This window comes from Mustela lutreola, chromosome 8 (assembly GCF_030435805.1).
Source record: "Mustela lutreola isolate mMusLut2 chromosome 8, mMusLut2.pri, whole genome shotgun sequence".
Taxonomy (NCBI): Eukaryota; Metazoa; Chordata; class Mammalia; order Carnivora; family Mustelidae; genus Mustela; species Mustela lutreola.
Window position 1 is genome coordinate 44415201 of NC_081297.1, and position 26629 is coordinate 44441829.

A 26629-nucleotide genomic window follows, 5' to 3' on the forward strand; every position below is an offset into this window, starting at 1 on the left:
ATATTATTTTTTGTTTGGTTGGATCCTTTTAATTATTTAGTGATTTTAATAATTATAATATACATTTTTTAAATGGTTTTATTGAGAATGTACATCTCTATGCAGCCTACTTCATGTTAATATTGACTTAATTCTGGTGCATATAACAACTTAGAAACAATATCTTTTCATTTCCTACTTTCTTTTTGTGTATTGTTATACATTATATGTACATGTATAAATACAAAAACATAGCAGTATAATTATTACTCTAAACCATTTTGCATTTAAAAAAAAAGAAAAGGAAAAAATACACATACACCCTGTTACACATTTGCTCACAAATTTACCATTTCTGATGCTCTTCATTTATTTCTGTGGGATACAGGTTGCCTTTCGGGTTCATTTTCTTCCAGTCTGGAGGACTGCTTTTATTTTAGTGTGGTATCTAAGCAATAAATTCTTTCAGTCTTTGCTTATTTGGGAACATTTTTATTCAGCCTTCTTTTAGTCTTTTAACAGTAAATGGTTCTCAATTTTTTTTTTCTTTTTATTTCAAGTGCCTTGAAATGGTGGTTTTGGTAATTTTGTCCAGATTTATCTTTGTTGTCTGTGGAGGAGAATTGCCCAATCTCTTCATATTAACCACTGCTGGAAGTTCTTCACAATTAAAAAATCTCCCTCCTGGGGCGTCTGAGTGGCTCATTCATTTAAGGATCTGCCTTTGGCTTGGGTCATGATCTTGGGGTCCTGGGAATGAACCTTGCGTTGGACTCCCTGCTCAGCAGGGAGTCTGTTTCTTGCTCTCCCTCTGCCTTCCCTTCCTCCACTGCTCGCACTCTTTCTCAAGTAAATAAATAAAAAATCTTTAAAAAAGTACCCCTCATACCCAAGTCTCTAGTGTGACAGAGGAAGACCCTATTTTATCTTCTAGTGCATCCTTCCAGATCTATATCTATATAAGCCTTTATACATCATACATACAGAATTACATATTCCTTTTTACTTACTGTTTTTTTTTTTTTTTTTAAGATTTTATTTATTTATCAGAGAGAGAAGGAGAGAGAGCGAGCACAGGCAGACAGAATGGCAGGCAGAGGCAGAGGGAGAAGCAGGCTCCCTGCTGAGCAAGGAGCCTGATGTGGGACTCGATCCCAGGACGCTGGGATCATGACCTGAGCCGAAGGCAGCTGCTTAACCAACTGAGCCACCCAGGCGTCCCTTACTTACTGTTTTTTAAATATTTTTTAAAGACTTGTTCTTTTATATTTAGAGAGTGCACAGAGGGGGAAGGGATAGGGAGAGAACCTCAGGCAGACTTCCTGCTGTGCATGAAGCTTGATGGGGGCCTCCATCTCACAACCTGAGATCATGACCTGAGCTGAAATCAAGAGTTGAATACTTAACTGACTGAGCCACCCAGGCTCCCCTTACATACTCTTTTTTCTTTTTTTAAAAGATTTTATTTATTTATTTGACAGAGATCACAAGTAGGAAGAGAGGCAGGCAGAGAGAGAGGAGGAAGGAGGCTCCCTGCTGAGCAGAGAGCCCGATGTGGGGCTCAATCCCAGGACACTGGGATCATGACCTGAGCCGAAGGCAAAGGCTTTAACCACTGAGCCACCCAGGCGCCCGGGTCATAGAGTTTTTAAAGATTGTTTTCAGTGTCAAACCTCAGTGATTAATATTAATAATATAAATAATTTTCCATGTGTGAGTTTTGAATGAATATTCATTTATCTATTTCTGTTTTTGCTCTATTCACGTTCTTATAAGAATGTGGAGGGGAGCACTTGGGTAGCTCACTTGCTGGGCATCTGCCTTCAGCTCAGGTTAGGATCCCAGGGTCCTGGGATCAGGTCCCACGTTGGGCTCCCTGCTCAGCCGGAAGCCTGCTTCTCCCTTTCCAACTCCCCCTGCTTGTGTTCCCTCTCTCGCTGTGTCTCTGTCAAATAAATAAATAAAATCTTAAAAAAAGAAAAGGATCTGCAGAAATGCTGGGTTGTAACCAACCATAGTATGCAGAGACAGATGATACAGACTGGGTCATGGATTTGCCATTTATTTTCTAAGCAATTGTGTTTTTCTCAGGATATTATTTTTGTGTTATAAGATGGAATGAGAGAACCTGTTTATTACAAAGGGATTTTAAGGACTAATTAGACAATGTGTATGAAACTTTGGACTTTTTTTTTTTAAAGATTTTATTTATTTATTTGACAGACAGAGATCACAAGTAGAGAGGCAAGTGGTGGTGGGGGGAAGCAGGCTCCCCACTGAGCACAGAGCCTGATATGGGGCTTGATCCCAGGACCCTGAGATCATGACCTGAGCTGAAGGCAGAGGCTTAACCCACTGAGCCACCCAGGTGCCCCAAACTTTGGACTTTTTAGGGGTGCCTGGGTGACTCATTCAGTTGAGTGGCCGACTCTTGGTTTCAGCTTGGGTCATGATCTCTGGGTGGTGAGATTAAGTCCTGAGATGGGCTCCCCACTCAGCGGCAGTCTGCTTCAGGATTCTCCCTTCCTCTGTGGCATCCCCCCAACCCCCCCCACATGTTCTCTTTCTCTCTCTCTTTAAAAAAAAACAACAACAAAAAACTTCAGACTTTTTAATACTTATATCAGTTCATTACTCCTCTCTGAAAGTTACTGTATTAGAATAGTAGATAACTGCAGCTTTTCACCAGGAGTTGTACATTTATGTTGAACTTCTATATGGGTTAACTGTTGATATCTGATAGCATATTTCTCTGGTATCATAGTTTACTGGAAAAGTACTTCCAAAGTTAACATATTTATCTTATGAGTACAGTGTGCTTATCAACAGAACTTCTAAGAAATAAAAAGAGGTATAGGACTTGAAACCTTGGGAACATTTTTTTTCCTTCTTGTCTTTGCTCCATATTAAATCCTGTTAGTTCACTTTTCATTATTTTCTATAGGATTGCCTTCTTTTTCATACCCACTACCACCATCCTTCTCTAGGTCCTATCATATCATGTTGGGATGATTACCATAGTTTTACATAAATGACCACTTGTGTTGGGACTCCCTAAGACCATCTCCAGGTTCAGTGATTTTTCTGGGAGGACTCATAGCTATGATTTATTATAGTGAAAGAAGGCAAAGCAGAATAAACAAAGGGAAAAGATGCATGGTCCAAGTCCAGAGAAAACCAGGTAGAAGCTTCCGAGAGTCCTCTTCCAATGGAGTTACACAGGATGCACTAGTATCAAATTGACAGTGTGTATGAAGTATTAGCCTACCGGAGAAGCTCATTAGAGACTTAGTGCTCAAGGTTTTATAGGAACATGGTGACGAAGGCATCCTCTACTCAACACATACTAACACCGCAGACTCCCAGAAGGAAAGCAGGTGTATGTAAACCTCATTGTATAGCCTAGGCATTGTGAATCACTCTGTATTAGTGGAGGGAACTGTTGATGATGTAAGTTTGCATATGCCAGCTGACAGAACTTTAAGCAGGCTCTTTGAAGAAAAGCAGTCTTAGGCCTGTTATGGTAACCATTTTCTGCTTACTGCTTCTCTCTGCAATCTTTTTTATTACTGCTTTTATTTAAAATTTTAAGGTCGGGGGCATCTGGGTGGCTCAGTGGGTTAAATTAAGCCTCTGCCTTCAGCTCCGGTCATGATTTCAGGGTCCTGGGATTGAGCCCTGCATCAGGCTCTCTGCTCAGCAGGGAGCCTGCTTCCCTTCCTCTCTCTCTGCCTGCCTCTCTGTGATCTCTGTCAAATAAATAAATAAAATCTTTTTTAAAAAATAAAAAAAAAAAAAATTAAGGTCGAAAGGTCTTTGGGAGTTTAGTATGCAATTCTGTCTACTTTTTTTTTTTGTAAAGTAGTTTAAAAGTTTAAAAGTGGTTTAAAATTTTCCATAATCAAAAGTTTAAAAATACTGAAGATACTATGTTTATATTGCTTCATTTTTCAAATTCTGTCTTATTTCTCTTCTGAACATAGGCTAAAATCCAAGCTTCTTAGTTTGAAACACAAGATTAAAGGTCCAAGATTCTTCTTTTCTAATCTTATTTCCTGTATTTCTGAGCATGACTATTCTACTCTTCCCTTTCACCTGTCAGAACAGTATATTTTTGGTCCCTCCGTCATTTACTGTGAAAGCTTATCTGTTTTTTCCAAGCTGTACTCTGCTTCTTCCTTTTCATAGAAGTTTTCTTAATGATGCAAACCCATACTGATTACTATTGTCCTCTGAAGAATTAAAGAAATTGCTCTTTTATCTGTATTTGGAGTTTAATATATGCAGCCTTGTCTTTTTTTTTTTTTTTAAAGATTTTTATTTATTCATTTGAGAGAGAGAGAGAAAGAGAGCACAAGCAGGGGGAGGTACAGAGGAAGAGGGAGAAGCAGATCCCCAGCTGAGCAGGGTATTACTCAGGAATTACTCAGGCGTCCCTATACAGCCTTGTCTTGAAACTTTGTATGTAGGCCTTATCTCTTCAAGTGATTCATTATGTTTTCAGGCAATCAGCAGACCAACCAACTAAAAAGCATATGGAGTAGTAATTGTGGAAAGCTTTGGGGGCGCCTGGGCGGCTCAGTTGCCTAGATGTCTGACATCATATCAGGTCATGATCCTCAGGGACCTGGGACTGAGCCCTGTATCAGGCTTGGTGCTCAGCAGGGAGTCTGCTGCTTCTGCTCCTTCCCCCACTCATGCACACTGTGTCTTGCTCGCTCTCAAATAAATAAATAAAATATTAAATAACTGACAGCCTCTTTTATTTTTTATTTTTATTATTTTTTAAGATTTTACTTATTTGAGAGAGAGATAAAGTGAGAGACAGAGGGAGAAGGAGAAGCAGACTCCCCACTGAGCAGGGAGCCTGATGTGGGGCTCGATCCTGGGTCGAGATTGTGACCTGTGCTGAAGGCAGACACCTAACCAACTCAGCCACCCAGGCACCCCTGAAAGCTTTCTTTAAAAAGCCTGTTGAGGGTATGAATCATGTCTTTATTTTTTAATGGAATTCTTACTTAAACCTGTGCTGGACTTTCTTATTCTATCTTCTGCGACTCTTAATCACAAATATAGTTTTCATTGTTTTGTGCTACATTATGGATGATACTCTCAAATCTGAATTCTAGTTGACACATTCTCTCTTCACTGTTGTCGTTGGCTGTTAAATCCCTTACTTTGCAGGTTTTATTTTTCAACGCTGTATTATAGAAAGTTTCAAATGTATGAAAGTGTACATAATAAGGAATTTCCCTTCTTCCCTAGAGTACCTGGCATCCAGGTTCAGCAGGTTATCAACCTCCTATTAGAAGGCAGTTGGATTCTCTTACCTGTTTCTGCATTCAGTCTGTTGTCAGTCTGTTGTGATGTCACATATCCTTGTATCCTTTGGAAAACTCACACTATGTTCCTGCAAGAATGAGAGTGAAAAGGGCAAATAACATCTTACAGTTATTATGAAAATAGTTTGACTTTGCAGATTCCTTGAAATAGTCTTAGGTTCCCTAGACCCCACTTTGAGAATTGCTCTCCACAAGGACGATAAGCACTTTAAGGCTTTACTTCACGGCTTCAAGGATAGGTTTTTGGGAAACTTGGTGTCCCGTCTAATTAGAAACCTCAATGAAAACTCAGGGACAATAGCTTTCCTTTTTCATTCTGCCTTTCATTCCTTTCTTTGTTTCTGGAAACTGGGAATTCTTTACTCTTCTGAGTTCTTCTATGAAACAGATGTTTTTGTTATTGTTATAATTTATTTAATATTTCTGGACATGTTTGTAGTGAGGGTGGTAGTGGTAACTTTCTGCATCATCTTAGTCTTTGGTGTTGACATAAATGCAGGATTAAGTGTCTTACTATTTTTTGTTTTCATAGCATCTGACACCATTCTATAAACATAGTGGTAAACATTTTGGGAAATTACACTCCTGGGGGTAAAATAGAAATATAATACTGACCTATTAAAATGAGTCTTACATTATTTTACCAGTAAGGTAGGGAGGAATAGTGTAAAAATGCTTTTATCCTTCAGGATAAACCGGAGGGATCTGAAATAATTAAAGGGAAATGTGAATACCACCTGGATAAGATAGTTACATGAGTTATGTGTTACAGAGCAAAGAGCACAGATGGACTAGATTATTATAAATACTACATGCATTTTTTAGTTTTTTTTGAAGACTCCCTTGGAATTGGGGCACTTGTCGTTTCTGATCTTGCATATATATCTTTTTTTTTTCTTGATAGGAATATGCGCTTTCTGGTTGGAATTTGAATAATATGCCTGTCCTAGAGCAATCTGTTCTTGCACATATTAATGTAGACATCTCTGGTATGAAGGTGCCATGGCTCTATGTAGGAATGTGTTTCTCTTCCTTTTGCTGGCACATTGAAGATCACTGGAGTTATTCAATCAACTACTTACACTGGTATGTATGATTTTTGTTACATGCTTAGGAATCTTTTTAAAGGTGTAATGAGGGACGCCTGGGTGGCTCAGTTGATTAAGCCGCTGCCTTCAGCTCAGGTCATGATCCCAAGGTCCTGGGATCAAGTCCCACATCGGGCTCCTTGTTCGGCAGGGAGCCTGCTTCTCTTGCTGCCTCTGCCTGCCTCTCTGCCTGCTTGTGTGTACTCTCTCTCTCTATCTCTGACAAATAAATAAAATCTTAAAAAAAAAAAGTTGTAATGATATTAGGTGATATATTAGCAAGAACTGAATTTAAAATTATTCCTACCCAAAGGAGGGTAATATATAGAGAAGCATAGAAGGTCCTAAAGGTATGTATATCTCAGACACCTTCCCTTTTAAAGTATGTACATGGAGCATGCATCAGAGCCTGCAGTTTTAGGTCGTGTGATACTTAATTTGGTATACGGGGCAATTACCTTGGTATATCTTTTGATATGCAAGGTAGGATTTTAAAGTATGTATAGTTTAAAAAAAAAGTATGTATAATTGAGATCTGACTAAACTTTCAGGATTGGAAGTTATTAAAAGATTTTTTCTTTTTAATGCCATTTTCCCTAAAAATGCCTGTTATGTGCATATTTATTAAATTCTTTGGCTGAATTTTTCTGTGGCTCCCCCACAGCTTTCATTGACTTGCCCATGTAAATTATCATGACATCAGTTAAATGATTTTCTCCATTTGGAAAATACTGCTCAAATCACACTATGCAGTATTGGAAAACTGTAGTGATTTTATTTCTCTGCTTTATCACTGTGCTGTATAATACGATAACTCTTAGCTACATGTGGCTTTTTAAATTAGTTAAGATTAAGTAAAATTAAAAATGTACTTCCCCAGTTACAGGAAGCATTTCAAGTACTTTATGGTCACCGGTGACTAGAGCCCTGTGTATTGGCCGGCACAGATAAAGAATATTCTCATTATTATTGTTATTTTTTTAAGATTTTATTTATTTGTTTGATACAGAGAGAGAGAACACAAGTAGGCAGAGAGGCAGGCAGAGAGAGAGGGGGAAGCTCCCTGCTGAGAGAGAGCCCAATGCTGGGCTTGATCCCAGAACCCTGAGACCATGAGCCACCCAGGCACCCCAGAATATTCTCATTATTGCATTAAGTTCTCTTGGAGACAGCACTGGATTGTATTAGGATTAGGAAATTCAGCTGTTTTATAAATACTATGACTCACTAAATCTATTTCCTAGAAGTACAGCATCGTATTATAAATGAACTCTAGTTCACTAAAGTCTGGTGCATTAATGATGCCAAGTTTTTGGTTCTTAAGATTTGTAGATAGAACTCTTTTCAAGGTTTCAACAGTTTCTACTCTTGCTTTAGTTTTTAGGTTAGTAAAATTCAACTTAGTGAAGTTATGTAAAGGTATTCTACAGAGTGTTGACTTCAGATTTGATCATTGTGGGGATAATGGGAATGTCCAGGGGACTTAGGAAATAAGGTAGTATGTTAGTATCCTTTGGAATGATGTTTATTTTTCATATAGTGCCTTTCCTATATGAAGAAACTATTTATTGATCCACCTTAAAGAGTTCATGTGCTTTGAATTGCATTAAGTTGATTTAGAATTAATTTTAATAGTAGTGATAAGTATGTGTCTACGTATTTATGTACCTTGCCTTACTTCCTGTTATGAACAGATTCATGAATTGGTTTGCCAAGATTCAGGGTATATAATCTGTGACCATGGACAAGACAAAATTAATTGTAGTACAGTGGATTTGAATGAGAGACTCTGGCCTTGTTGGTAACATGCTCACCTAGCTAAACAATTATTTCTTTTTGCTAGGGGGGAGCCAAAGACATGGTATGGTGTGCCATCTCATGCTGCTGAACAGCTGGAGGAGGTGATGAGGGAGCTGGCCCCTGAGTTGTTTGAGTCCCAGCCTGATCTCCTGCATCAGTTAGTCACCATCATGAACCCCAATGTACTGATGGAGCATGGTGTGCCTGTGAGTCTTTTTGTGTCTCCTTTTAGTATTTTCATTTTAAGGTTCTGTTATCTTCTCATTAGACAGAAACACATTTGTTTTATAACTGGAAGCAAAAGATTTCATCTTCTAGCCAAATTATAATTTATATTCTGAAGGGAACAACATTTCTTGGTAAGAAAGAGGTGTTTTAAAGTATTAATCTTACTTTATGTATAGCAACCTATTCAGTAGGCTTCTGTTTTCAGTAAACCTTTATATCCTGGTTTTGACAAAAATCTTACATTCTTTATTGTCTATTGAAGTAATAATACTCTCTAATTTATTATCTGTATTATCTTTGTTTTGTCAGAGTGTAAAGTATTTTTTTTTTAATTTTATTTATTTATTTGACAGAGATCACAAGTAGGCAGAGAGGCAGGCAGAGAGAGAGGGAAGCAGGCTCCCTGCTGAGCAGAGAGCCCGATGCGGGACTTGATCCCAGGACCCTGAGATCATGACCTGAGCCGAAGGCAGTGGCTTAACACACTGAGCCACCCAGGTGCCCCGAGTATAAAGTATTTTTAAGTGATACTTGAAACTAATACTTACCCTTTGGAGATCATACTTCATTAAAGGTTTCACAGCTTTTTTTTTTTTTTTTTTAAATATGTGATAATCAGGGACGCCTGGGTAACTCAGTTGGTTAAGCGGCTGCCTTCGGCTCGGGTCATGATCCCAGCATCCTGGGATCGAGTCCCACATCGGGCTCCTTGTTCGGCGGGAGTCTGCTTCTCCCTCTGCCTCTGCTGCCACTCTGCCTGCCTGTGTGCTCTCTCTCTCTCTGGCAAATAAATAAATAAAATTTTTAAAAATAAACAAACAACAAATAAATAAATATGTGATAATCAAATACTATGAATACCTTTTTTGCTTTACCTTTTTAAAAAAGATTTTATTTAGAGAGTGAGAGAGTGTGCAAGCATGAATGGGGGGAGGGGCAGAGGGAGAAGGAGAGACAGAATCTCAGGCAGACTCTGCACTGAGCATGGAGCTTGATGTGAGGCTTGATTTCGTGACCCTGAGACCATGACCTGAGCCGAAATCAAGAGTTGGATGCTGTAACTGACTGAGCCAGCCAGGCGCCCAGTATTTGTGTTAAAAGATCTTACTTGTTTCAGACAGAGATAGTGAGAGAGAGCGCTTATACGTTATACACATGCCCACAGCGGGGAGGAGCAGAGTGGGAAGCAGACTCCCCACTGAGAAGGGAGCTGGATATAAGGCTTGATCTCAGGACCTGGGATCATGACCTGAGCTGAAAGCAGAGTGAACTTATACTAGAATCTGGGATATATATATATTTTTTTTAAAGATTTTATTTATTTATTTGACAGAGAGAGATCACAAGTAGATGGAGAGGCAGGCAGAGAGAGAGAGAGGGAAGCAAGCTCCCCGCTGAGCAGAGAGCCCGATGTGGGACTCGATCCCAGGACCCTGAGATCATGACCTGAGCCGAAGGCAGCGGCTTAACCCACTGAGCCACCCAGGCACCCCCTGAATCTGGGATTTTTCTAGAGACACATAGTATTGGGGTGGCTGGGTAGCGCACACATACTCTCTCTAAAATAAATAAATAAAGACACATAATCTTATCATAAAAATAAGTGGAATCCAGGAAAACTGATTTTGAGGTTATCGCCATATAACATGTGAGCTAATTACCTAGTTAATTTCCAAAAAATTATCTAAGAGTAGGAGGCAATTCCATTTTTTAATGTTACTGACAACATAAGGATGAAGGGATAAAACAAAAAGTCTCTCTTTTTCTTTTTTTTTTTTTTTAAGATTTTATTTATTTGTCAGAGAGAGAGCGAGAGCAAGCACAGGCAGACAGAGTGGAAGGCAGAGTCAGAGGGAGAAGCAGGCTCCCTGCGGAGCAAGGAGCCTGATGTGGGACTCGATCCCAGGACACTGGGATCACGACCTGAGCCGAAGGCAGCTGCTTAACCAACTGAGCCACCCAGGCGTCCCAAGAAAAAGTCTCTTAATTGTAAAAATTTTATCACATTTCAGAAACTAGTAGCCCAGTCAGAGTAACATTTTCTTTTTGAGAATTTGCTACTTTTTTTTAAAGTCAATTACAATTTTATTTTATTTATTTTTAAAAAAGATTTTAGTTATTTATTTTATACAGAGACACAGGGAGAGAGGGAGCACAAGCAGGAGGAGTGGGAGAGGGAGAAGCAGGCTTCCGTCTGAGCAGGGAGCCCAATTTGAGCTCTATCTCAGGACCCTGGGATCGTGACCTGAGCCAAAGGCACATGCTTAATGACTGAGCCACCCAGGCGCCCTGTCTGCTACTTCTTGTTGTGAATTATTGTAGCTTGTTATCAGTGACTGTTTTAAGAAGGTAAGAGTTCGGGGACGCCTGGGTGGCTCAGTTGGTTGGACGACTGCCTTCGGCTCAGGTCATGATCCTGGAGTCCTGGGATCGAGTCCCACATTGGGCTCCCAGCTCCATGGGGAGTCTGCTTCTCCCTCTGACCTTCTCCTTGCTCATGTTCTCTCTCACTGTCTCTCTCTCAAATTAATAAATAGAATCTTTAAAAAAAATAAAATAAAGAAGGTAAGAGTTCAGGCTGCTTCTTAAACCCTGATATTATTTTCTGATATGGGTAGGTGAATGCTTTACTGTTTTTAATTTTAGAAAATGCCTCTGAAAGTGACTGATAAAATCTCTTCCTCTTTTTTGTTGTTTTTATTTTGTTTTGTTTTGTATCCCTGTTCCCACTTTGCATTTAGGTGTACAGGACCAATCAGTGTGCTGGCGAGTTTGTTGTGACATTTCCTCGTGCCTATCATTCTGGATTTAACCAGGGCTACAACTTTGCTGAAGCTGTGAACTTCTGTACTGCTGACTGGGTCTGTTCTATAGCAAGTAGCTGTTGTACGTCTACTAACACCCCTGGAAAATGCATCTTAGTGGCCATATTTGCTTAGGTGGAGAGGGGAGGATTTATGAGTATTTTATTTTTTATTTTTTTAAGATTTTATTTATTTGAGAGAGAGAGAGAGAGCATGAGGGGAGAGAGGTCAGCGGGAGAAGCAGACTCCCTGTCGAGCAGGGAGCCCACTGCGGGACTCAATCCTGGGACTCCAGGATCGTGACCTGAGCCGAAGGCAGTCGCTTAACCAACTGAGCTACCCAGGTGCCCTTATGAATATTTTAGTAGAGACTGGAATGGGTGTTGTAATTTAGAGAATTCAGTTAGAGTTTCCATTGCAGTTTTTATTTGGAAGATTTTATAGTTCTCTACTTCTCATCCATTCATTCTTTTCCCCATTCTGTTTGAATTTTAAATGAGCACTTGTTAGTTTTTGAATCTTTCTTTTCTGAGAGACTTGTCGTGCCTCTAGTCTTTGCCTTCTCTGAGCAACTTAAGGATTTTATAATGACAACTAGATCTTTTCTTTTTGACAACTGGGTCTTTTTAAGAATTAATTTTACCTGTATTTTCAGGTATCTAACTTGGATTTTTATTTTAAAATACCCCTTTATTACTTCCCTTCTTATAGACAATTAAGTAATTTTATTCTTCCTGCCATTTTATGTTTTTTTGCATTTCTTAAAAAAAAAACTTAAAGAGTAGCTATAGTACTGAGATCTCTTGTGGGATATACTTGTGTTTAACTGATAATGCCAAGGGTGCTGGGGTGGCTCAGTCGTTTAAGCATCTGACTTCAGCTCAGGTCATGATCCTGGAGTCTTGGATGGAGTCCTGCATCAGGCTCCCTGCTCAGGAGGGAGTCTGTTTCTCCCTTTTTCTTTACCCTTTCCCCTGCTTGTGCTCTCTCTTGCTCTCAAAGGAATAAATAAAATCTTTTAAAAAATAAAATAAATGATAATGCCAGTGATTGCTATTTTGCTTTTTTGTATGAGGTAGATATCAAAACGTGACTAGTTATGATTATGTCATGTTGGTTGGGAAAAGACTGCAAATTTATAATACACTCTTTGACTTTAGTTTTCATTTTGTGATCTTTTTTTGGTCTCCTCTCAATATTTGGGAGTTTTTGTTTTTATATTTTAAGAGAGAGAGAGAGCACCCTGAAGGAGAAGAGATCATTGTAGCAGGTTCCATGCTGAGCGCAGAGCCTGACATGTGGCTTGATCTCTTGTTGAGTTCAGGACCCTGAGATTACGACCTGAACAAAATCAAGAGTCAGATGCCAACCGACTGAACCATGCAGGTGTCCCAAGGGGGAGATATTTTTAGTAATAGTGGGTCTTGTGTTTTCTGTGGGCACATTAATTTATTAAATTCCATGATTCATGATTTCATGAATTTTTGTTTCCTTGGTTAATGAATGACGTGATGAGTAATCTTATTTGATCTAGTAATTTGAAACATTAGGCTTAGGAAGCAGTATGAGCAAGACTGAGCTTAGGACTTTCCCTTAGGTGTGAGGTCTATTTTTTAAAATTCAGCTAACCTTTATTAAAATGTTTATGATTTACTTCTTGGCTGGATGTAGTATAGGAAATAAAGATAATTCAGAAATGAATTCGAGATGGTTTCTGCCTTTAATGTGTTTGCTGTTATTGATGTGTGGCCTTTGGCAACTCTTTTAATTTCAGTGTGCCTAAGTTTTTTACCTTGTCTGTGAAGATACTAAGATTCTCTTAATGACCTCAAACAATTGAGATGGTATATGTAGAAATCCTTGAAACTCTTGAAAAGAAGAGATATGCTAGATATGAAAAATTATAGTAGCTTTAGATTTGGAATATGGTGATTGATGGTACTAAGTTTATAAGCCACAACAGATAATCAGTTCTATTTTATGTGGCTTCTTTACAGAGTATAATAATTAAGATCTTCATATTTTCTTGCCATTGTTAATCTATATAAAAAATGTTTAACAAGTAAATATTTATGAATTAGGAAATGGAAGAGTTGTGTGTTAATAGGATAATGCCTAAGTTCAGTATCATTATTTTCTTTGGAAAGATTCTTTCTTTCTTTCTTTTTTTTTTTTTTTTTAAGATTTTTACTTATTTATCTGACAGACACAGTGAGGGAGGGAACACAAGCAGGGGGAGTGGGAGAGGGAGAAGCAAGCTTCCTGCTGAGCAGGGACTGTGCCCGCCCCCCACCCCGCCAATGCAGGGCTCCATCCCAGAACTCTGGGATCATGACCTGAGCCTAAAGACTCAGCCAGCCGGGCACTCCGAAATACTGTTTCTTTAAAAGAGTAGGTGCGCCTGGGTGGCCCAGTTGGTTAAACAGCCAACTCTGATTTTGGCTCAGGTCATGATCTCAGGGTCCTGAGTTCAAGCCCTGTATTGAGCTCTACACTGGAGGTGGAGCCTACGTAAAAAAGAAAACAAAAAACAAAAAAAGAGCATGGAAATAATGTTTGATTTAGAGATAGTCTTATATTCTCAAAATGTAATTCCTGTGATTGTCTTCTGCCTTTTTCAACATGGAGGTGAATTCTTAAAGGTTCTTAAAGGTCCATTTTCTTATTTTTTCTCTTTTATGTCATAGTTTTCAAATGTAAACTAAAACTCCCATTTAAACTACCCAGGTTTTCCTGCTGGACAGAAGGGTAGAAGTTGGTGAAAGATAGGAGGGAGGAAATGTGTGTGTATATATGTGTTTGTTTTTATGTACAGGCATACATTGTTTTATTGCACTTTGCTTTATTACATTCCACACATAATTGCATTTTTTACAAATTGAGAGCTTGTGGCAACACTGTTTTGAGAGCAAGTCAGTTGGCACCCTTTTTCCAATAGCATTTATTCACTTCACGTCTCTGTATCACATTTTGGGAATTCTGGCAATATTTCAAACTTTTTTGTTATTATTTGTTCTGGTCTCTGTGATTAGAAATTACGTCTTAAAGTTCCGATGATGGTTAGCATTTTTTAGCAAGGAAGTATTTTTGAGTTAAGTTGTGTACATTGTTTTTTTAGACATAATGCTGTTGCACACTAAACACTACACTATAATGTAGACATAACTTTTATGTGCACTGGAAAAACAAATCATTCATTTTACTTACTTTATTGTGATACTTATTTATGGTGGTCTGGAACCCAACCCACAGTATCTCCAAGGTGTGCCTATGTAGTATAACCAGTATCATAATTTGGCTTAAAGCTTGATGGTTAAAGAAGTTTTCAGAATTTATTCTAAAAGGTGTATCTGATGATTATGAAAAGTGAGCATCTAGTGATTTGTTTATTCACTTAGGGAGAATAAAGTGTATAATCTTACGATTTCACTTGGATTCTCTTTAGACCAGACTGATCCTTTTAAAAGAATTTCTAGATGCTTTATATAAATTGTCTTTTGGTTTGGTTCTTATAATAAAAGTTAATGTGAATTGTTGAAGGTAGTGCTTTTTTCCTCCCCTTTTCTTTCTTCTTCTTTTTTTTTTAAACTTTTAATAACATCTCTGCTTTTTGGTCTGTGGAAACTTCCATGCTGAAGCTATCCACTTAACCCTTTATTACCTAAATGTTTTTTTCTTTATTCTTTAAAGGCAGCTATGTTAAAGTGGTCTAAAAGAGTTTGCTTTTTCATTTAAGTATCAAGGAACTGTACTTCTTGTTGTACATAATGAGTAGAGTAGAAAATCAATAGCTTAGGCTAGAAGCTTAGCATCTCAAATTATAGAAATTTTCTGTGGGAAGGCCTTTGAAATTCCTGCTGGGCCATAAAGATTTTATATTTACATTTCCTTTTATGTTCAAATGAAATTTGTTATTCTACCTTTTTTGGTAATAAAACAGAGGAGCTGTAGACTAAGTACTGGTTTTTGCTCTGGAATATGTTATAAGCAAGTAATTTAATTTGACAATTTTGTTTACAGTTGCCCATTGGACGTCAATGTGTTAATCACTACCGACGGCTAAGGCGCCACTGTGTCTTTTCCCATGAAGAACTCATTTTCAAGATGGCAGCAGATCCGGAATGCTTAGACGTGGGGCTGGCTGCCATGGTGTGCAAAGAATTAACTCTCATGACTGAAGAAGAGACAAGATTAAGAGAGTCTGTTGTACAAATGGTGAGTTTGTGGACCACATTTTCTCTATTTGATACAGCTCATGGAATATACTAAAAATTGAACTTGTAGAAAGAATCCATTTTCATCTTTGATTCCTTTAGAAGATGAGCACAAAAATCACACGTTGGAAGAAAGTGTGTGTGTGTGTGTATGTGTGTGTGTATGTTTAAAGATTTATTTATTTTAGGGAGAGAGAGAGAAAGTATACAATGGAGTGGGGAGAGGGAGAGAGAATCTTAAGTGCACTCTGCTGCTGAGCACGAAGCTTGATACGGGGCTTGATCTCACAAGCTCAAGACCTGACCCGAAATCAAGAGTTGGGCGCTTAACCAACTGTGCCACCCAGGCACCCTGGAGAAGGTATATTTTTATTCTTGCTATTTTGGTTCTACAAAATGAAAGGTTTTAGAAATCTTTATGTCACCTCTAGATTTTAAAAAATGGAATCCTGTCATGTAGAATTTCTTAGATATATTCCTTTTTTAAACCTTTTACATACAGTATTATTTCTTTAAATAAGAAAGTTCAGATCCTTTACTCTGAGCTTTGAAATGAATAAAACTTGTGCTTCTGGTGATTCCAGCTGTCAGAGTGGACTGGTGGATTGATCTGTTTTTGTTTTGTTTTTCCCCTGGGATCCGCCCCCAGTTTGGAAGCCAGTTGAATTTCTTTCTTTCTTTTTTTTTTTTAAAGCCAGTTGAATTTCTGATGGAGTTTCTTACAATGATGGTGGCTGGGCAGTGGAGTGGCTATACCATTCCCACAGGTGTTGGGATTTTGAATGCCTAAAATAAACTAAACCTTTGTCACAATCAAGTTAATGAACATATCACCTTCAAAAATTTTCTTAGGCCCCTGTATGATCCTTCCCTCTTGTCCCATTCCCCCTCTTCACTACTCCCACTCCACCCTCTTCCAGGAAGACACCAATCTGCTTTCTTTCTTGTGCCTTTTTAAAAAGTGTCTTACTTAAATTGAGTCATACAGTTGATACTTTTTGTTTAGTTTCTTTGACTTAACATACTTTGAGATTCATTTATGTATTTATGTATTAATTGTTTATTCTTTTTAATTGCCAAGTAGTAGTTGTAGTATTTTTTGTATGGATATACCACAGTGTATCTTCACTTACAAATGAACATTTTAGTTGTTTTCAGACTTTTTCCTGTTACCAGTTAAGCTGCTGTGAACATTTCTGAACAGATTTCTATGTTGACATATATTTTCATTTTTCTTGATAAATACTAGGACTGGAATGACTGGGTCTTATGACATGTGTATGTTTAATTTTTTCTACAAACTGCCACACTGTATTCCAAAATAGTTTTTACAGTTCTGCCAGGAATATGAGAGTTCCACTTGTCCTGCAATCTCCCTGACACTTGGAATTTTAACTTCAGATTTTTTTTTAAAGATTTTATTCACTTATTGAACAGAGAGAGAGAGCACACAAGCTGGGGGGAGAGGCAGAGTGAGAGAGAGAAGCAGGCTCCCCAAGAGCACGGATCCCAATGCAGGATTTGTTCCCAGGATCCCAGGATCATGACCTGAGCCTAAGGCAGACACTTAACCAACTGAACCACCCAGGCATTCCCAACTTTAAGTAGATACTCTTAATAGGTTTGTTGTGGTAGTTCATTGTGGCTTTAATTTTAATGACTAATGATGTTGGGTACCTTCTAAGTGCTTATTTGCTGTCTGTATATCTTTTTAAAAAAAATTTTACTTATTTATTGGACAGACAGAGATCACAAGTAGGCAGAGAGGCAGGCATAGAGAGAGGAGGAAGCAGGCTCCCCACTGAGCAGAGAGCCCGAAGCGGGACTCGATCTCAGGACTCTAGGACCGTGACCTGAGCCAACGCCGAGGCTTTAATCCACTGAGCCACCCAGGTGCCCCACTGTCTATATATCTTTGAGGGAAGATTCTGTTCAGATCTTTTGGCCAACTTTTAAAACTTGGGTTCTTACTGAATTTTGAGGGTTCATTATATAGTCTAGATACAGATTCTTTACCAGATAGGTGATTTGAAAATATTTTCTTCCCGTCTGTGGCTTGTCTTTTCCTTTTCTTAATAGTATTTTTTTTTTAAATATTTTATTTATTTATTTGACAGAGAGAGAGAGATCACAAGTAGCAGAGAAGCAGGTGGGGGGGGTGGGGAGCAGGCTCCTCACTGAGCAGAGAGCCCGATGTGGGGCTCAATCCCAGGACCCTGAGATCATAACCTGAGCCGAAGGCAGAGGATTAACCCACTGAGCCACCCAGGTTCCCCTCTTAATAGTATTTTTTTGAAGAGCAGGAGTTCTTTGGTTTATCAATTCTTTCTTTTTTGGCTCATGGCTTTTGGCTATACCTAAGAAATCTTTAATTCAAGATCATGAAGATTTTCTCCTGTGTTTCCCAGAAATTTTTTAGTTTTAGCTCATACATTTATGTGTATGGTCTGTTTCAAGTTAATTTTTGTATGTGGAATGAGGTATGGATCAGAGTTTATTTTCTTGCATATGTCACTTATGATTTCAAGCCCACTTATTAGATTACTAACTTGAGATCTCCTGTTTTGGCACAATTGGTTTTAGCTAACTTAATAACCAAGTAACCAAGAATAATAAGAACAATTGGTAGGTTGAGAAGACACTTTATTTTTTGACATATCCCAAGTGGTAGAATGTAACAGAAGCCTTGTTTCCTCTCAGTAAAATCAGAATTTTCTTGAAAACACCATTTTCAGTTAGAAAAGTTTATATAATCACAAAATTAAGGACTTTGTCTATTTTTAAAAAATTTCAAATAATGGGCTATCTTAGATTTGAAGAGTTTTGAGGAAATAAAGGTTTAAGCTGAAGAAAAATACTGTGGTAGATAGGAATTTGAATCTGAAAAGTAAAAGAAAAATCAATTTCACCATTCTTTTTATGGGCGTAAATGGGGGAAAAATCTTTAAACCAAAGCTATATATAGCTGTTTAAAGCTGTATAAAGCTATACATACTACAAATGATGTAAATATTAATATTATAAGCTAATTATTTTTTAAAAGATTTTATTTTATTTATTTGACAGAGAGAGATCATAAGTAGGCAGAGAGGCAGGCAGAGAGAGAGGAGGAAGCAGGCTCCCTGCTGAGCAGAGAGCTGGATGTGGGCCTCGATCCCAGGACCCTAGATCATGACCTGAGCCAAGGCAGAGGCTTTAACCCACTGAGCCACCCAGGTGCCCCTAAGCTAATTATTTTTAAGAGTTTATGACCTTGGAAATTAGAGTTTTTGCTATATGGTCAGATTTTTTTTTCTAATTTGAATTACCTGTGATAAGAAACAAGAGGGTTGCCTTGGTGGTTCAGTCAGTTAAGTGTCTGCCTTGGCTCAGGTCATGATCTCAGGGTTCTGGGATTAAGCTCCGAGGTGGGCTCTCTGCTCAGTGGGGAGTCTGCTTCTCCCTCTTCTTTTGTCTCTCTGCCCGCTCATGCTTTCTCTCTCAAATAAATAAATAACTTTAAAAAAGAAGAAGAAGAAGAAAGAACAAGATAAAAGTGAATCTTTTTATTTTTTAAAAAATTTTTTTGAGAAAAATGAATTTATGACTTGATATAGTTAATATTATCATGTTATATCTATATTCTTAAAAGATTTCTTTGCTTATTTTTTATTAGCCTTTTATATTTTATTATTTTTTAATTTTTATTTATTATTATTTATTTTTTTAAGATTTTACTTATGTGGGGCGCCTGGGTGGCTCAGTGGGTTAAAGCCTCTGCCTTCAGCCCATGTCATGATCTCAGGGTCCTGGGATCAAGCCCCGAATTGGACTCTCTTCCGCAGGGAGCCTGCTTCCTCCTCTCTCCCTGCCTACCTCTCTGCCTACTTGTGATCTCTCTCGGTCAAATAAATAAATAAAATATTAAAAAAAATAAAAGAAAAAAAGAACTACCTGCTCTGCTAAAAAAGAGTAGGTAATTTAAAAAAAAAAAGATTTTATTTATTTATTTGATCGAGAGAGATCACAAGTAGATGGAGAGGCAGGCAGAGAGAAAGAGGGAAGCAGGCTCCCTGCTGAGCAGAGAGCCCGATGTGGGACTTGATCCCAGGACCCTGAGATAGCCGAAAGCAGCGGCTCAACCCACTGAGCCACCCAGGCGCCCCGCGGTTATTCATTTTTTTAATAAGACTGTCTTTTTATTTATTTTATTTTATTTTTTATTTATTTATTTTTTTAAAGATTTTATTTATTTCACAGAGAGAGATCACAAGTAGACAGAGAGGCAGGCAGAGAGAGAGAGAGAGGGAAGCAGGCTCCCTGCTGAGCAGAGAACCCGATGTGGGACTCGATCCCAGGACCCTGAGATCATGACCCGAGCCAAAGGCAGCAGCTTAACCCACTGAGCCACCCAGGCACCCAAGACTGTCTTTTTAGAGTAGTTGAAAGTTCACAGCAAAAAAAGGGAAAGGGGGGGCGCCTGGGTGGCTCAGTGGGTTGGGCCGCTGCCTTCGGCTCAGGTCATGATCTCGCGGTCCTGGGATCGAGTCCCACATCGGGCTCTCTGCTCAGCGGGGAGCCTGCTTCCCTCTCTCTCTCTCTGCCTGCCTCTCTGCCTACTTGTGATCTCTCTTTGTCAAATAAATAAATAAAATCTTTAAAAAAAAAAAAAAGGGAAAGGGTAGATTATAGAGATTTCCCATATGTCTTCCATCACTACACATGCAGTGCCTTCTGCATTATCAGTGTCTCCTGCCAGAGTGGTACATTTGTTAAAATTTATGAACCTGCATTGATGCATCATAATCACCCAAAGTCTATAGTTCATATTGCAGTTCACTCTTGGTGTATATTCTTTGTGTTTGGATGAATATATAATGACATGTATCCATCATTATAGTATAGAGTATTTTTGCTTCACTAAAATTCCTCAATGTTTCATCTGTTTATCTCTGCCCACCCCCTTCCATTGGCAAATACTGATCTTTTTACTATCTCTGTAATTTTGTCTTTATATTGTATAGTTGAAATCATACAGTGTATAGTCTTCAGATTGCCTTTCATTTTTTTCATGTGAATGTCTAGTTGTTCCAGCATGATTTATTGAAAAGAATATCTTTGCTTTATTGTGTTGTCATCTTTGTGAAAGATCAGTTGACTGTATTTATGTGAGTCTGTTTCTACATCCTCTGTTGTGTCCATTGATTGATTTGTCTATTCCTTTGTAATACCATGTAATCTTCATTACTACTGTAGCTTTATAATGTTTTAAAATTTTTATTGATTTTTTTATTTGAGTATAGTTGACACACAGTTTAGTGTACAATTTATCTAAGTCTTAGAGTCAGATAGTATTAGTCTTCTGACTTTGTTCTTCTGCAGTATTGAACCATTATGAGTCTTTTACTTTTCCATATAAACTTTAGAATACTTTATCAATATCCATGGGGATTTTGATTTTGATTGTATTAGATTTATAGATTAAGTGGGTAGAACTGACAACTTGACAACACCGAACATGGAACACCTCTATCCATGAACATGGAACACCTCTCCATTTATTTAGCTCTTTATTTAGCTCTACTAGATCATATGGTGATTCTGTCTTTGATTTTCTGAGGAACCTCCGTATTTTTCCACAGTGGCTGCATCAGTTTTCATTTCCACTAATAGTGCATGACTGTTTCTTTTTCTCCACGTCCTTGCTGACACTTGTTTCTTGTATTTTTGATTTTAATAATTCTGATAAATGTGAGATGATATATTGTGGTTTTTTAAGAATTTTTAAAAAAATTTTTATTTCTGATATATCATGGTTTTAATTTGCATTTCTCTGATAAATGATGTTGAGCATCTTTTCATGTGTCTCTTTACCATCTCTGTGTCTTTGGAGAAATGTCTGTTCATGTCTTCTGCCCTTTTTTGGTGGGGGTGGTGTGGTGGAGCCTAACGTGGGGGTTGAACTCACAAACATGAGATCAAGACCTGAGCTGAGATCAAGAGTCAGATGCTTAACCCACTAAACCACCCAGGCACCCCTCCCCATTTTTTAATTGGTCAGATTTTTCATTATTATATTTGTTGTGGTCATTTTGATGAGTGATCTTTGATGTTACTGTTGTCATTATTTTGGGTGCCATGACCTGTGCTTATATAACAGTGAAATTATTATTATTAGATAAATGATAACTTATTAGATAAATGTTTTATCTACCAACTGGCTGTTTCCTCATTCTTTGTTCTTTGAGACACAACAATATTGAAGTTAGGCCAATTAATAACCCTACGATGGCCTTTTAAGTGTTCAAGTGGAAGAGTCACATGCCTCTCACTTCGATCAGAAACTAAAAATGCTTAAGCTTCATGAGGAAAGCATGTGGGAAGCCTAGATGAGTCAAAAGCTTGGCTTCTTGTGCCAGAGTTAGCCAGGTTGTGAATGCAGACGAAAATTTCTTAAAGGAAATTAAAAGTACTACTCTAATGAACACATGAACAATAAGAAACTAAAAGAGCCTCATTGCTGATGTGGTGAAAGTTTTAGTGATCTGGATAAAAGATGGAGCCAGCTACAGTATTTTCTTATGCCAAAGCCTAATCCATAGCAAGGCCCTAACTCCTCAGTTTTATGTAGGCTAGGAGTGGTAAAGAAGCTACAGAGGTTTGAAGCTAGCAGAGTTTGGTTCGTGAAGCTAGCAGAGGTTGGTTCAAAGAAGTCATCTCTATACCACAGAAATGCAAGGTGAAGCAGCAAGTGCTGATGTCGAAGTTGGCACGAGTTTATTCAGATCTAGCTGAAGTCAGTGAAGGTGGCTACGCTAAGTACAGATGTTCAGTGTATAAGAAACCGCCTTCTGTTGGAAGAAGATGCCATCTAGGACTTTGTTAGCTAGAGAGAAATGAATGCCTAGCTTCAGAGTTTCCAAGGAGAGGCTGACTATCTTGTTAGGGGCTAATACAGCTCATGACTTCAGGTTGAAGCCAGTGCTTATTTACTATTCTGAAAAACAGAGTCCTTAAGAATTAGCTGAATCTACTCTGTGTCCTGTAACTGGAACAACAAAGCCTGGATGACAGCACATTTGTTTACAAATGGTCTAGACCTAGTTTGCCATGCTGCAAACAGGACATCTGTTCTGCAACCTATGGATCAAGGAGTAATTCAACTTTAAAAGTCTTATTATTTAAGGAATATTTTGTAAGGCTGTAGTTGCCATGATAGTGAGTGATTCATGTGATGGACCCAGGCAGAATAAATTGGAAACCTTCTGGAAAAGGTTCACCATTCTAGATTCTATTAAGAATATCCCTGATAGGGGCGCTTGGGTGGCTCAGTGGGTTAAAACCTCTGCCTTTGGCTCAGGTCATGATCCCAGGATCCTGGGATCAAGCGCCGCATCGGGCTCTCTGCTTGGCGGGGAGCCTGCTCCCCTTCCTCTCTCTCTGCCTGCCTCTCTACCTACCTGTGATCTCTGTCTATCAAATAAATAAATAAATAATCTTAAAAAAAAAAAAAGAATATCCCTGATAGATGAGGCAAGGCCTGAATATCAATATGAACAGGAGTTTGGAAGAAGCTGATTGCAGTCTTGGCTTGGATGACTTTGAGTATTCAAGACTTCAGTGAAGGAGATAACTGCAGATCGTGGAAGTAGCAAAACTAGAATTAGAAGTGGAGCCTGAAGATGGGACTGAATTGTTACAATCTCATGATGAAACTTGAGCAGTTGAGGAGTTGCTTCTTATGGACAAGCAGAGAAAGTAATTTCCAGAGATGAAGTCTGCTGGTGAAGATGCTGTGAAGGTTATTGAAATGACAGTAAAGAATTTAGAATATTACATAAACTTAGTGGATAGTGCAGTGGCAGGATTGTGAGAGGATTGACTCCAGTTTTGAAAGAAGTTCTAATTGTGTGTAAAATGCTATCTGACAGCATTGTATTCTTCAGAAAAGTCACACGTGAAAGAAGCAGTTGATGTGGCAGACTCTGTTGTTATTGTTGTCCACCAATTGAGCCAGCCAGGTGTCCCAGACTCTTGTTTTATTTTAAGAAATTGCCACAGCCACCCCAACCTTCATCAACCATCCCCCTGGTCAGGCAGCAGCCCGAGTGACATGGAGGTAAGACCCTCCACCAGTGAAAAGCTCAAATGATATTGAGCATTTTTTAGCAATAAAGAGTTTTTAAATTAAGGTATATACATTGCTTTTTTAGGCATAATACTATTGCATATTTAATAGGCTGCAGTATAGGGTAAATATAACTTTTTTATATGTGCTGAGAAACCAGAAAGTTCATTTGACTTATTTTATTATGATACTTGTTTTATTATTGTGGTCTGAAACAAAACCCACAATATCTCCAAGGTCTGCCTGTACATTGGTGGAGACTCATGAAGTCGGTTTTTGTGGTATAGTCTCATTTCAGGTTTAACCTTCGTTATTAATGGGGTATCGTTTTTCCTTGTTCTGCAGTAATTTGAGTATTGCATCTCTTGATCATTTTATTTATTGTTTGATCACATTTCTTTAAGGACTCTTTTCCTGTAAACTCAACTTCTTCTTATGCCCTTGAGACTCTAATCTCAACCCTTTCTTTGCATATTGTGCCCTTGTCTTTCCTATCTTGAAGAAAGTTTTCATTTTTTTCCTACCAAAAAACTCGAGTGGTTTTTCTGTGGCCAGTGCCCTTGTTTCCTTTTTATCCCTTCATTGTCACTGTCATTCTGAAATTCTCAGAATTTGTTAGTGATTTTATTGCCAAAATCTAGTTGCTCTTTGTCTTTTATCCCCATGACCTCTTTGTTGCACTACATTTTGCTTCTTTGTTCCTTTCCCTAACACTTGCCTACTGTTTCTTGCACCTGATAACACTTGCAGTCGCTTTAAAAAAAAAAAAAAAAAAAAAAAAAAAAAGATTTATTTATTTATTTTAGAGAGACAACGAGCTGGGGGAGAGACAGGGAGAGGGAGCGAGAGAATCCATAAGCAGATTCCCTGCTGAGCATGGAGCCCAACTTGGGGCTCCATCCCAGGACCCTGAGATCATGACCCAAGTTGAAACCAAGAGTCAGCCTCTCAACCAAGTCACCCAGGTGCCCCTTGCCAGTCACTTTTAATTATTTTCCTCATCTTCAATTGCCAGTGTTTGCAGGGTGCAGCCTTTGACCTTTTATTGTTTTCTTTTCGTGCTACTTTAACGAGGAATTCTTAGCTTTCCTTAGGATTTTACCTCTTTTTCAATTACTACCTTGTGGTTTCATTTCTCAGGTTTTGATATTTCCTCCTAGTTTATGCAAACACAGGAATTATTGTCACTCTGAAAGAGGTGTCATATCCAGTCACCCATTTGTAATCCAAGTTTCCCTGGGAGACATTTCTGTTTAGTTTTTTGTCATCTTACTTTCAGCATCTGAGATAGAATATCATCTCCTCTCCATCTGTCCTTTCACAGACCACTTTACTAATTCCCAATAAGTTTCAGGATCATTATTTTAAAAACTTGATGTGATCCTTGACTCATCCGTCTCTTTCACAGTCATCTGCTATCTCGTTTGAAGTTTTTACTTGGGCAGTGTCTCATTAATTCCACTCCCACCCCCCTTTTCTTTACTGCTACCGTTTGGTTTCATTCCTTAATTTTCTCACCTTGATTATTTCAAATAGCCTTTTAATTTGTATCTCTTTTTTCTTCTCTCTGTTCTCTCCTAATAATTTATAATTTTCTGAGTTATATAATGTTGAAAAGTATTATAAGGAAAAATTGTTCTGTGATAGCAAAGCTTGGGAAATGGTAGATTAAGAAAAAACTACTTGGGGGGCGCGGTGCCTGGGTATCTCAGTGGGTTGGGCCTCTGCCTTCAGCTCAGGTCATGATCTCTGGGACCTGGGGTGGAGCCCCGAATCAGCCTCTCTGCTTAGCGGGAAGCCTGCTTCCTCCTCTCTCTGCCTGCCTCTCTGCCTACTCTCTCTTTGTGAAATAAATTAAAAATCTTCAAAAAAAAAAGAAAAAACTTGGGGATAAAGAAGTAATGATTCCTTACTGTAAAACTTCTATGATATGCTGGTGTTCATTGTTAATCTCTTAAATTGGGAGTATATGGGTAATACATAGCGTTTTCCCATAGACAATTTATTTGATTTTTTTGCAGAGTATCTTCTAGGGCTAGGGGTTACTGGAGCATACTTTAGGATCTGGTGTAAAATTTATTTGAGACAGAGACAGACAGACAGAAAGTGAGTGGCAGGGGGTGGGGGCCTCGGGGCAGAGAGAGGGAGAATCCCAAGCCATTTTAACCAACTGAACCATGCAGGTGCCCCAGATTTCTTGATGTATTAATATCCTGTTTGCCAGCTGTTCTGAAGCTGTGTAAATTCTTAGAAGCTCAGAAATACCTGCAGTGCATTTTGGAACCATTTTTACATGAAATAATTTTTAAAAAAGATTTTATTTTATTTATTTGTCACAGAGAGAGAGAGAGAGAGAGAGAGAGAGAGAGAAAGAAAGCACAAGCAGGGGAGCAGAAGGCAGAGGGAGAAGCAGGCTCCCTACTGAGCAGGGAGCCTGGTGCTGGATCTTGGGATCATGACCTGAGTTGAAGGCAGGCACTTAACTGACTGAGCCACCCAGGCTTCCCTACATGAAATAATTTTTAAAGCAAATATTAAAGGCTAATATCAGAAATAGGAAGATATGGGTGTATGGTTAAGAGACATGTAGATTAAAACCAATATCAAAAACAAGATCTGTTTTGTAAGAACTGAATTGTGTCTGCCAGTGAATAAATTATTGTGTTTTTACCTTGGGTAAAAGTTTGCTTTCATAGGGAAATTAGGTTTATAAGTACCTTGCTTACACAAGTAGTGACTCTAAAGAGAACCCTTGTATATTAAATGGAAGTCTTTATAAAATGCACTTCAAATGCTCTTATTTTCTTAAGCTGGCAGACTGAATTTAATTACCTTTCTTTTTGATGTCTTCCTGAAGTAGATTATATTTTGATTTGCATAGTTGAAGTAATTTTTACTACTTTATCTTTGCATATATTTGTATTTATCCAGGTTATTTTGAGATCATTGATTACTAATATATTTATATTCAAGATTCAAGGGTATATTATCCCTCGGACCAAAAAAAAAAATAGGGGGGTGCGGAGCCTGGGTGGCTCAATGGGTTAAAGCCTCTGCCTTCGGCTCA

General features: G+C 38.3%; 1 protein-coding gene across 2 annotated transcripts in view; it reads left to right on the forward strand.

Moving 5' to 3' along the window:
• The window catches only part of KDM5A (lysine demethylase 5A), a 92191-nt gene that overhangs the window by 28611 nt on the left and 36951 nt on the right, over window positions 1-26629 (forward strand). For both annotated transcript variants that reach the window (XM_059184463.1, XM_059184464.1), the window contains exons 11-14: window positions 6226-6407; window positions 8253-8415; window positions 11179-11298; window positions 15262-15456. In XM_059184463.1, the coding sequence (XP_059040446.1) occupies window positions 6226-6407; window positions 8253-8415; window positions 11179-11298; window positions 15262-15456 (660 nt within the window). The remainder of the gene's footprint in view (window positions 1-6225; window positions 6408-8252; window positions 8416-11178; window positions 11299-15261; window positions 15457-26629) is intronic.